This window comes from Sminthopsis crassicaudata, chromosome 3, assembly GCF_048593235.1.
Source record: "Sminthopsis crassicaudata isolate SCR6 chromosome 3, ASM4859323v1, whole genome shotgun sequence".
Classification (NCBI taxonomy): Eukaryota; Metazoa; Chordata; class Mammalia; order Dasyuromorphia; family Dasyuridae; genus Sminthopsis; species Sminthopsis crassicaudata.
Window position 1 is genome coordinate 279,428,845 of NC_133619.1, and position 13,175 is coordinate 279,442,019.

At 31.9% G+C, this 13,175-nt stretch overlaps 1 protein-coding gene across 1 annotated transcript in view; it reads left to right on the plus strand.

The window, feature by feature from the left end:
- The window catches only part of CFAP47 (cilia and flagella associated protein 47), a 781,966-nt gene that overhangs the window by 148,059 nt on the left and 620,732 nt on the right, over nucleotides 1-13,175 (plus strand). Inside the window, exons 21-22 of the mRNA XM_074302067.1 lie at nucleotides 907-988; nucleotides 2,333-2,458. Of these exons, the coding sequence (XP_074158168.1) occupies nucleotides 907-988; nucleotides 2,333-2,458 (208 nt within the window). The remainder of the gene's footprint in view (nucleotides 1-906; nucleotides 989-2,332; nucleotides 2,459-13,175) is intronic.

The following is a 13,175-nucleotide window of genomic DNA, read 5'->3' on the forward strand; positions in this document are numbered from 1 at the left end:
AAACAGTATTCTTTTATTTTGTCTTTTGATTTTTTCACCCCAATGCTCTCAACTTGTAGTTTCTTAATTTCTGGCATTAATATATCATACCACTCTAACTTTATTTTGGTATTGTTGAATAAAAAATATACATAGTCTTCCAGAACCATATTCCATTCAAAGATCCCATTCTAGGAAAGTGAAACATCTTTTTTATATTAAGATCTCCAATATCTTTGATCTGATTTTATAATATTTTCACTATTTCTTGCTTTTTCTCAGTTAATGACAGTAATTATTAAATATTATATGAGAAGAGAATAACAATGGCATAATTGATCAATGAAACCCAAAATTGATTAACTGAACCCGAAAAATCTGGATTTAAACCCCCAGGAAAATGATGAAATCATATATCTGAATGAAATAAAAAAATAACCAAAAAAGTAAAAAGAAATTATGAGGATGATGATGGCAGTAATAAAAACTGTCATTTAAACAGCAGTTTTACATTTGCTGTCCTATGAAGCAATTCTTGTTTTAGATACTTAAAAAAAATCCATACAACAGCTCTGTGTGGTATGTATCATAAGTATTTTGTTATCCTCATTTACTTATGGCTAAAAAAAAATCAAATGCCTTCTCTAGAGTGATATGGCTCTTGCAGTAGGATTTGAACTCAGATCTTCCTGATTCCAAAGATGGGATACTACCTTAATAGATACTTATAGATTTATTGATAACATTATTTAAATTAAAAATCTTTGTATAGTTTTTACTTGGAGATGGATATTTATATTTTATAATTAATTTGATTAAATTTAAAGTACTCTATTTAAATGTTAAATATTCTAATGTAATTATTTGTTTTTAATTAAAAAGTTAGGTAGTTTACCAAAATACTAAGTTAATTTTTTGTTTTTTAAGAACTCAAGGAGCTTGCCTTCCCTATATACTTCCCGAGTTTCTACTTGAACCACAAGATTACAAGAAATGGATTAAAATCAAAGTAAGGGGAAAATGGTGTTTGGGAAAAGTTTACAGAAAAGTGGTCTGTCTTAATTTGTTTTGATCTATATCTGGCCACTGGACCTCCATATGGCTCTGGAGGGGAAAGTGAGACAGGTGACCTTGCACAGTCCTCCCTCACTTAAATCCAGTTCACTTGAATGTCATATCTTCCCCCTCCCTGATGTCATGGTTCTCTTTGAGAATGAAGGACAAACAACAATGACAATAGTTGTTATTCATTTGAAAAAAATTTCATAACCAATTGCTAATAATCTTTTTATTCATTTAATGTAAAATGGAATTGATGATGGCATTCTGTTCCTGAAAGTAATGTCATATCATAGACATTTTAAAACTTGCAATCATCTTTTCTCTTGCTACTTTTAACTTAAATATTTTATATACTATTTCTATGCATAAATTAATTTGTGTTATGAGTGAGGACCTGAGTGTGTGTATTGTGTGTATGTATGTGTGTATCTACATGAGCATACACCATTTAGAGAGGAATAATTTTATTTTTATATTAATTTGGTTTGTAAAATTAACTTCAAAATGTTTGTCCACTTATAACACATTCAGTTTAAGAAATCAAATATCTGGAAGAAAAAAGATATACAAGTCAAAATGGAATTTCTTAAGTTCTTCCCAGTCTAGCTCAGGCTTTATAGACTTCACATATTTCCCTTCATGCATTCTATTCCAGTAAAACAGCATGCTGTTCATGGTGCATGACACTCCATTTACACATCTCCCCAGTCTGTTCCCAGTACTTAGAATTTACCCCTTCCATATAGAATATCTAGTTTCCTTCAAAGCTCAGCTCAAGTGCTACCTCCTACATGGTGGTCTTCCTGATCTCATAACAAACTGTCAAGGTATCAGGTATTCCCCTTAACATCTAAATGACCTTAGGCAAGCTTTTCAGTTCTCTGAGGATTAGGGTCCTTAGTTTTCTCATATGTAAAATGAAGTATTGGAAATGATGACATTCCATTTCTCTATTATCATATATACCTTAAAATTGAAGATATAGATATAATGGTATACAACATAATCATGCTGTAGTGCATTTTTTAATTTTTAAAATAAAATTTTTTTAAAATAAAAATTTTTAAAATATATTTAAAAAATAAGCATATTTTTTAATTTTTATTTTTGCAAGGCAATTGAGGTTAAGGGACTTGCCTAGGATTACTCAACTAATAAGGGCTAAGATTCTGAGGCTGACTTTGAATTCAAGTCCTTCTGACTCTAGAACTGATGCTCTATTCACTGTACCATTTAGTTGCCCCTTTATTAAACATTTGAAATATTATTTGTAAATTTTTATTTTTTAAAGGCTGTAAGTGAAGACGAATTTGACAATACGCCAAAACCTGTGAAATATAATTTGATCATTGAGGACTCTAAGTTTGAAACTTTGAGTAAACGTGTTTGGACAGATGTGTTACTTCAGACATACAAGGTAAAATTCATATACTGTTAATTATTATTGTCATTAGATTATTATTGGTAGAGTCCCTGAAACTTTGCTATAATGCCACCCTATTTATATTATAGTATCATATATCTTCCTCTTCCATCTCATTTCAGTAATTTATCCCAGCCTAATATATATTCCATAATCCAAGTTTGTTTTTCTCATCTTTCCCTTTACCATCATCTTTACTTTATTTCATATCGGTATAATTCAATTCATTCCAGCTAGGTTTTAGAGGTAAACAAATGATTGAAGTAATCCACACTGAAGCTGGTTTAAATGTTGGTTGTTTACACAACTAAATTTCTGGTAAAATTTCAGGCAGAAAAAAGGAGATATTCTTGGGCAGGTAGACTTTTTTTTTTAAACCACAGCAGTATACCCAATCTACCCCAAAGACTCACTCTGGAAGGAAAAATGATCAAATACTAAGTTGAAGGGATTTTAGAATATATATATATATATATATATGTGTGTGTGTGTGTCTTTTTTCCTTTCTTATCTCCCAGGCTGAGTCAGCCAGGTTAAGGTTAGAGCACTGGACTTGGAATCAGGAAGACCTGAGTTCAAATATGACTTTAGATATTATCTGTGGGATATTGGTCAAGTAACAACCCCATTTACCTCATTTTCTCATTTGCAAAATGAAGTGGATAAGAAAATGGCAAAGTAGAATCTTTGCTAAGAAAGCCTCAGATGGGGTCATGTAGAGTCAAACATAATTTAAACGACTGAATAAAACTAACAATCACAATTAAGAAAGTATACCATTTACTTACAATATTTCTTTTAAAAAAATGAGCATCTTTTTTAGGGGGTTGGGTTAAGTGACTTGTCCAGAATCACACAACTAGTGAGTGACAAGTATCTGAGGCCATCTACTTTCCCCCAAAATAAACATCTTTAATTCCAGATGAGCTGGATTTGTAGTATTCATAATTTGGTGCTACAGAGGATCACAAAATAGTGAAATTCTAACAATTTCTGGCATAATATTTACCACTCTTTAGACATGACTTCTGTGAAAATTTTATTTCCTTAAATAACTTAAAACTATAAATATGCTGATAACTCTTTTTATCCACTCTGCTAAAAACAACTGCCATTATGTATCCATCTCTTTTTATTGGATTGTCATGTAATAAAGTAAGAACCATGGGAGGGTATGTGTAGAATGGGGTTAATTTTATAAATTTTATATATCTTTTTAATATATTTTATATATCTTTGTGGTATTGTTTATAATTTTAGTAAAAGTTTTATTGGTAGTAAAGTAAATCTGTATTGACTTAATTTTAAAAATGATACTTCCCTCTGAAAATGCCTATTTAACAGTGTTTTCTGTTCTATTTATTAGTTATACCCTTTCCTTCTGTAATTAATTTTATCAATGAAAGTGAAGTAAGAATAATCTATTGGGGAAGCTAGTGGTGCAGTGGATAGAATATTAGCCCTGAAGTCAGGAGGACCTAAGTTCAAATCTGGCCTCAGACATTAAATATTTCCTAGCTGTGTAAGCTTTGGCAAGTCTCTTAACTCCAGAGGAAAAAAAGTAATTATTATATTTTTGCTGCTTACATAAAACTTAAAGATGGAGTGAAACTAGTTATCCAGAAAACGTAAGAGATGTGTCTTTCTGGGTTACTAAGTTGTCAAGAGAGTTGAACTTTTATCATGTTAAATACTATTTTTTAAAAAAATATTTTTGATAGATAACTTTCTAAAGTCTTTTTAAATAAAAATTTGGAGTACTGGTCATAGAGTCAAAAAGACTTGAGTTCAAATTTTGCCATAGATACTTAGAAGCTATGTGACCCTGAATAAATCACTTAACTTGTTTGCATTAATTTTCTCAATTGTAAAATGAGGTCACTCAGAACATCTACCTCCTGGAGTTCTTGTGAGGATCAAGTGAGATAATGTTTATTATTTTAATAGCATTTTATTTTTTCTGAATATACATAAAAATAGTTTCCAGTATTTTGTGTTCAAAAATTTTTCTTCCTCCTTTAACTTCTCCCTCCCCAAGATAGCTAACAATTTGATATAGGTTAAACATATATAATCCTTTTAAACATATGTACATATTTGTCATATTGTATAAGAAATATAAGACCAAAAAGGTGAAAACACAAGAAAGAAAATGCAAGCAAACAAACAAAAGGTAAAAATACCACTCTTTGATCCATATTTAGTTTCCATAATTCTCTCTCTGGATGTGAATGACATTTTCCATCTCAAATCACCACATTGCTGAGAAAAGCTAAGTCCATCACAGTTGATCTGATATCACATAGTTTTGTTATTACTGTGCACATTGTTCTCTGGTTCTTTTTACTTTACTCAGTATTAATTATTGTAAGTTTTCCCAAGTTTTTCTGAAATCAGACTGCTCATGAGATAATGTTTATAAAACATATAATATGACACTTGATACTAGCTATAGTTATTATTATTGTCATTAATTAAACATATATTTGATCAGTCACTATAACCATCAGTTGCTTTCCTGTGTCTTAATAAAATTATGTCTACATTTCATTATTTCTTTATTCCTTATTTCTATTAATCCCTTAACTTTATAAAAGTTGCCATATGTATTCCTCCTCCTATTCACCTATTAGAATCTAATTTCTTTTTAAGCTGAACTCAAGTGCTGCCTTCTTAAAGAAGCCAATTCTGATTTTTTTTGAATTGCTAGTATACCACTCCTGAAATAATTGTATATATTCCATATTCATCTGTTAATATGTTATATATTCTAATGTAATATAAGAGCTTATACTTTTTATTTGTATCACTCATACTTGCCATAATTCCTGACACACAATTAATTTCTTGATAAATGATTACTGATTATAACCATTAAATTGTAAAGTCCTCATTATATATCTTTTACTTTCTTTGATATTCCCAGTGCTTAGTACAGTACCAGGAATATAATAGGCACTTAATAAATGTTTACTGATTGATTGCTACTAAAGTATTCAGGTATTGCAGTAAAAGATCCCAAATCCAAATCACTTCAGATTTTTACATCTGCTTTTTATAGTTTTATTACTACCTTTCTTAATGGGAGTTTGGTTTTTGTTTTCTGATTCTTTTGTAATGCCTGAACACTATAGCTAGTAACCCTTTTTCCCCTTCTAGCTTATTGTTTCTATTTTGTTATGGCTTAGGAATCAATCATTTTGTGGGAAAAATATGAATAAATTAAGTTCTATGTGATAATTTCATCTATGGGTAACATGCATTAATTTTTGCACAGACCTAAGGATATTTATTTGCTTTTCATGCTCCATACATCCCACATTCCAGACAAGTGAGGATTCCATTCATCTAAGGAATGTCAATATATGCCTATTTATTCTCTATCAAATCCTACTGGAATAAAATAGTTTCATGTACTATTTATTCCATTTTCTTCAACTCAATTGAAGTGGTTAAGAGCAGTGGACTTGGAGTCAGGAAGAGCTGAATTTAAATCTTGCCGAGCTGTATGATTCTGGATAAATCACTTATAACCTCCCTCAGAGTCAGTTTTATTATATATAAAATAGGAATAATCATAACACTTAGATTATAGGTAAGAAAATTAAGTGTTATTTTGAAGATCAAAGGAGATTGAGAATGATTAGATAGGTAGGGAGAATCACAACTTTATAAATGCTGTCTTTTCTGTTCACACATTACTATATCACTCCTTCTCCTATTACTATATCACTCCTTCTCCTAGCTATATTATAATATAGTATCATTCTCAGTCTCCTTTGCTATTTCAGCATACAGATTTTGCTCCCTTTGTAATTATGGGCATTTCCTAAGGCTCTGTTCCATTTTGCCTCTTCTTTATCTCTATATTCCCTTAATCAGTGATCTCACCAGCTCACATGGACTTAATTATCAACTATCAGATGACTCCAAAATGTGTATGTGTGTGTGTATACACATATATATGTATATGGCTAGTGAGCTTCTAAGGTAACATTTGAACACAAGTCTTCAGGATTCTAATTGCAGTGTTCTACCACTTTCCCCCCTAGTTGTAAATGTGGGTCAGTCTCTTCTATGACCTTCAATCCTACATCACTTTTTGCTTCTTGGATAATTTAAACTGGATGTCCTGGAGATATCTCAAAGTGAAATTATCCAAAAGATAACTCATTTTTCTCTTCCCCAAACCTGTTCCTCTTTTATTCATTCCTGTTTCTGAGAAATGTGCCATTATTTTTCCAGTTTCCCTGGTTTGAAACTCTGTAATTATCATTAACTGCTGACTCTCACCCACATACCAAATCAATTGTCAGATCTTGTTCATACACAAAATCTTCTTCATACACAAAATCTCTTGCATTTGTGTCCTTTTTACTCACATTGCTCCCATCTCAGTTCAACATTTCCTGTCAAAACTAGTGTAACTGCCTCTTAACTGATCTCTCTGCTTCAAATCTTTCCTCATTGCAGTCCAAACTCCTTGCTGTTGTTAAAGTGGTTTTCCTTAAACATAGTGAAAGCCCTTCCACTCTCCTCTTCAATCAGTTCCACTGGTTCCTTATTACTTCTAGAATCAAATATAAGCTCCTTGGTTTAGATTTTAAAATCCTTGACAACCTGGTGCCAATTTATCTTTTCAGGCTTATTGTACATTATTTTTTCCTCTTACACTCTCTAATCTGAACAAACTGGCTTCCCTTATACATGACATCTTAATTCCTTTCTCTGTAACTTGGCACTGACTATCCCAAGTGCCTGAAATCCATCCCTGTCTCATTTCTGCCTCATGTAATTCCCTGTCTTCCTCAACACTCCAAACAAATATTAACTTCCATTGACATCCTTTTTTGATCCCCTCAACTGCAAATATCCTGCCTCTTAAATTACTTTTTACTTGCATATATTTATAGATGTCCTTGTTTTCTCCCCTTGTATGTGAATAGAGAATGTTTTATGCTTTATTCATATGAACCCAATACCCAACTGTATAGTGATTAATTGAATTTTTGATTGAATGCTACTTCTAGGCAGCCTCCTTTTGAAGAAATTGTAGAACACTTTGCATGAATGGGAAAAGGAAAAATAAATTTAAAGAACTGCTCATGATGGGACAGAGCCCAAATGGCAGAGAAAAGGAAGGGACTCACCTAAACTCTTCCAAATTCCTGTCTAATCAACTTTAAATAACACCTCAACACAAATTCTAGAATGGCAAACCCATTAAGGTGAGGCAAACAATTTTTCAGTCCAAGACAGCTTAGAAGCTAGGCTGTAAAGGTGTTATCACACTGGGGTAAAAGTAGAGAACAGTCCAGCATAATCACAATCACAGTCACAGGAAACCAGCAGTAGATGTTGGGAGATAATTGAATTAGAAAGAAGAAAAGCAAAGAAAAGAAAGAAAGGAAGGAAGGAAGGAAGGAAGGGAAAGAAAGAAGGAAGGGAAAGAAAGAAGGAAGGGAAAGAAAGAAGGGAAAGAAAGAAAGAAAGAAAGAAAGAAAGAAAGAAAGAAAGAAAGAAAGAAAGAAAGAAAGAAAGAAAGGAAGAAAGAAAAAAGAAAGAAAGAAAAGAACAGAACAAAAAAAGTTACTATAGTGATAGGGAGGATCAAAACACAAATTCAGAAAAAGAGAACAGAATCAAAATTGCTACATTAAAAGTTTCAAAATAAGATGTGAATTGTTCTCAGACCCAAAAATAATTATTGGAAGAAATCAAAAAGAATTTTAAAAATCAAATAAGATTGGAGAGGAAAAATTAGAAAAGAATTGAGAATGATATGAGAAAATTGTGAAGAAAAAGTCAGTTTGGTAAAGGAGACATAAAAAAAAAACTGAAGAAAATAATTCCTTAAAAAACAAAAAACAAAAAACAAACAAAAAAAAAAACCCAGAAAGGAAGAACAAAAATCCAGGAAAGAGAAAAAAATGCCTTACAAAAGCAGAATTGGCCAAAAGGCTTTTTAAAAGATGGAAAAATTCACTACAGAAAAGAACTCCTTAAAAATACAATTGGCCAAATGAAAAAGGAGGCTCTAAAGCTCAATAAATAAAACAATCCTTTAAAAATTAGAATTGGGCAAGTGAAACTAATGACTCTATGAATAAATAAAAAGAAAAGAATGAAAAATAGAAAACAATGTGTGAAATATCTCATTGGAAAAATAACTGGAATTTTGGAATTGGAAAAATGGAAAATAGATCCAGGAGAGATCATTTAAAAATTATTGGACAAACTGAAATCCTTGATAAAAATAGAACCTTGCTGTTATATTTCAAAGTTTTTTTCAAGGAAAACTGCTCTAATAGTCTAGAATTAGAGGACAAAATAACCTACTGAAAGAGATTTCAAAATGAAAACTCCCAGGAAAATTAAAGTCCTACTAATCTAGAGCTTCCAGGACAAGAAAAATATATTTTCTAAGCAGCAAAAAAACAATAACAATTCAAATGTTGTGGAGCTGTAGTTAGGATAACACAAGATGTAGCAGCTTCTACATAAGGATTTGAGGGTAAATATGATATTCTAGAATATAGAGGAGCTATGATTACAACCAATAATTATTCAGCAAAATTAAGTATAACCCTTCAGGGAGGAAATGGAAATTCAATGAAATAGAGGATGTTCAAGCATTCCTGATTAAAAAGCTAGAATTGAATAGAAAATTAATCTTTCAAATACCAAATTGGAGTGAAAAATAAAATGTTATCATAAAAAAAGAAGTCATAAGGAATTCAATATGTTCCTACATGGGAAGAGAATAGTTGTAACTCCTAAAATTTTATATATTAGGATAGTTAGAGGGACAAAGAACATAGGCCTGAAATAAATATGATGGGATGATATGAAAATAAAATTAAAGAGCAAGAAAGAGGAATGCATTAGGAGAAGGGGAAAGGGAGAAATAGAATAGGGTAATTTTTCTCACATAAAAAAGAAGTTTGAAATAGCTTTTAGAGTAGAGGAGAAAATGGGATGATGGCCAAGAGCCATTCTTATTTGACTTGGCTCCAAGAAACAATAACCCAGATACTCAGTCAGGTATGGGAAATCTGTCTTAACAAACAGTAAATTAGCAGGAGAAAGAAAGGAAGGTAGAAAAAGGGAGATAGAAGCCAAAACAAAATACTTGAGAATGTACAGCATGAAAAGAGAAAGAGAAAGTAGGATTAATAGGGGAAAAAATAGAATGGAGGGAAATAGCAATTACAACCATAACAAAATATTGTGGTAAGTTTTTCTTTTAAAGGCCTCATTTCTCAGATATTTAGAAAAGTGAATCAGATCTTTTAAAAATAAGAGCCATTCTTCAATTGATAAATGGTCAAAGAAAATAAACCAGAAGTTTTCAGATTAAAGTAATCAAAGCTATCTACAATTATGTGAGAAGTGCACTGAAGGACTATTAAGAGAGAAATGCAAATTAAAGCACTTTAAGGTACTACCCCCATAGTCACTGGAGTGGCTAATGTGACAGAAAAAAATTACAAATACTGAAGAAGGTGTGGGGAAATTGAGATACTAATGCACTGGTAATGGAATTATGAATTGATTCAACCATTCTATAATGCAGTTTGGAACTATGGCCAAAGGGCTAAAAACACATACATACTCTTTTACCAAGCAATCCCCCTATTATGTCTATATTCCAAAAAACAAATGGGAAAAGTTCCTATATGCACAAAAATATTTATAGCAGCTATTTTTGTGGTGGAAAATATTTGGAAATTTAAGGGCATGCCTATCAACTGAGGAATGGCTAAAAAAAAAGTTATATGTGATTGTTCTATAAGGATTGATAAACACAATCTCAGTCAAACCTGAATGACTTAAATGCACGGATATAAAGTGAAGTGAACAGATCTAGGAGAACAGTGTACTGTAACAGCATATTGAACAGTGTATTGTAAGAGCAATATTATGTGATGTTCAACTGTGATAGATTTAGTTATTCTCAGCAATACAATGATCTAAGACAATTCTGAAGGACTTATAATGAAAATGTTATTCATCTTCAGAGAAAGATGTGGTAGATGGAGAGAATTTAGAATTAAAATTTAAATAATTTAATATTAAGATTTCTTATATGTAATTGGGGAAAATATCAAATAAATAATTTTTAAAAACCTGGCGATAGCAAATAAGATGTTTCCAGATCTCTATTAAAAAGGTAAAGTATAAAATGTACATTCTGTTTCCTTCTTCTTTGCCAGACTAATGTGTAAAGTAAAAATTTCTGTTGATGTATAATTAAACATATCTGTCTCTGTTACCCTATAATCTATAACAGTACATTGGATATGATAGATGGACACTGGACCATTTGTTTGTAGGATTTTGGGAAATGCCCTGATGTAATCTAGGGACAATGTCATTGGCATTTTTCTGTCCTACTATTATAATAATCTTATCAATCAATCAAAAAATATGAAATTATTTTGGCATAACTTATTCTTGAGGGACATTTCATAGTACTGATCATTTTTAATAGAAATGCTCACAATACCATCCCTTTAAACATACTAGCATTGTTTGCCCTCTTACCATCTGACTCTGTCAATCACCATTCACATCTCACCACCTGATTTATCTTCTTCTATTTCCTAGATGAAGATATACCTAGAGAAATTTATAGAACAAACCCATTTGACTCTCTACAGAATTATAGTGCATAATCTCAGCTGAGCCCTTGCTATTGCTTAATAATGCTACTTTACTTTTATTGATTCTGTATAATTGCCAATGGGAACTCTAATAAACCTTTTTTTTTTTCTTTTCTTTCCCCAAATTTTACCTTACTTAAGATGTTTTACCTTCTTAAAATAAAGGTTATTGAAGTGAGCTCCTCCATATTTTCTCCATTATTACTCACTTTCTCTTCCTCCATCAGTCAAAAAGCATTGAATAAACACCTACAGTATATCAAGCACTGTGCTGTGAAGACTTTATATCTTATCAGGGGAGATCACATATGTGAATAAAAATGAAGTGTCTATTTTCACTCTCTCAGCTGATGACTTGATAATTCCTGAGAAAACAGAGGCCACTATGAGAACTGATCTTTCTGAAGTCAGCTGTATACAACTCCTCAACTTAGCCATTGGGGGGAAAAGACAAAGGGATGAGGGGTTGTTTCTATCTCAAACATCAAAATGATGTTAACTGGCTCTGCAAAAGTAAGTCCTCTGAGAGCTTACCAAATCAGTGGAACTCTGTTGAAGGAAGAGCTAAAGACTTTCTTATTGTCAGTTATGGTTCCTAAATTTTTAACCTTCATCCCAAGCCTTACACATCCTGCCTCCTCTATTATCCTGATGAGATCTGATAGAGGAAGACCTGGCTCTTTAAGAATGATATTTTGCTTGATTTACCAACAACTTCATGCATTGAGAAGGACATCTGCATGTAGATGTTATTGGTCATTTATAGTAACAACCATATACATTGTAAGTTTTTGGTGGGACTGAGTCCTGGCCAGTGCATGTAGCATGACCATGAGCAATATAGAGTATGTGAGAGAGCCTTGGGTGACTGGGTGGATTGTATCTTCATTTATATTTATTTCATGGCTGTGGCTCTGCCCCTGGCTTGGTCTAATATCTGCAGATAATAAGAAAGGACAATCCATCATTTTCCCCTTTTGTGTAAGGATCAAGGAAGGAACTTTGCTGATATTAATTTCCACATATGGTTGTAAAACATTTTAATCCCCATCAGAGACATTATGGATCTTCTGCTGAACTGAATAACAAAGCTGATGGCCTAAAAATAGAATTTGAGAAATTGAGTTATTACTAATATGGACATAGGATCTGTAATGCTGTTTTGAGGAGAGCAAAGGAACACATGATTCCCCTTAATTTGGGAAAAGGAAGCTCCTTTGGTCCAATGTTGCTCTTTGTTAGAATACCCAGCTCTGAAAGAGCTATCTTGAATTATTCCATGCTTCCTGACCTGCTTTGTAACTGCATATGGGGATTGTGATTATAATTTATTGTCAGTAAATGTTTAATTTGTATACCTAATTTATATATATATATGGTGGGGGTCACAAATTCATTTGGTAAAAAGGAGTTGTGAGTGGAAAAATTTTAAAAAGCTTTGCTCAAGCTATGCATAATACCCCTACTAAATGCTTTTTTAATGTTGTCTTCCCCCCATTAAAATGTGAACTCATACTTGTACCTCAGATCTTAGTACAGTTCTTGGCACATATAGAAGGCTGAATCTCTCAATCTCTTTCTTTCTCCCTCTTTCAATGATAGATATAGATAACTGGGATTATTGAATATTGAAATGGCTCTTGAATCACATCTGTGGCTTATCTCTGTATATGTATAGATATGTATGAATACAAACATTTTTCTTTCTTTCTCTTTCTCTCTCTCTCTACATAATATTAATACTAAAGTAATTCTATATGAAATGTAAATGTCTTGAGGTTCTATTTTTGATTTTCAAAACCCAATATCTAACTTTGTACCAGATCATATGATCTCTAATAAGGGAGTTGGGATCAATAACAACTATTGGGATCAGTTAGGTCACTTTGGAAATTTTATGGATTAGAATAAAGAAGGCAGAAAGACCCAATAATTGGCTTAGTTAGAGATTCCCTACATCAGTAAAATTTAGGTCTTGTATCCTTTAAAATTGGGTAGAGGCAGAGGACATACAGGATGGTGAAGGATCTTGTTATCATTTCATG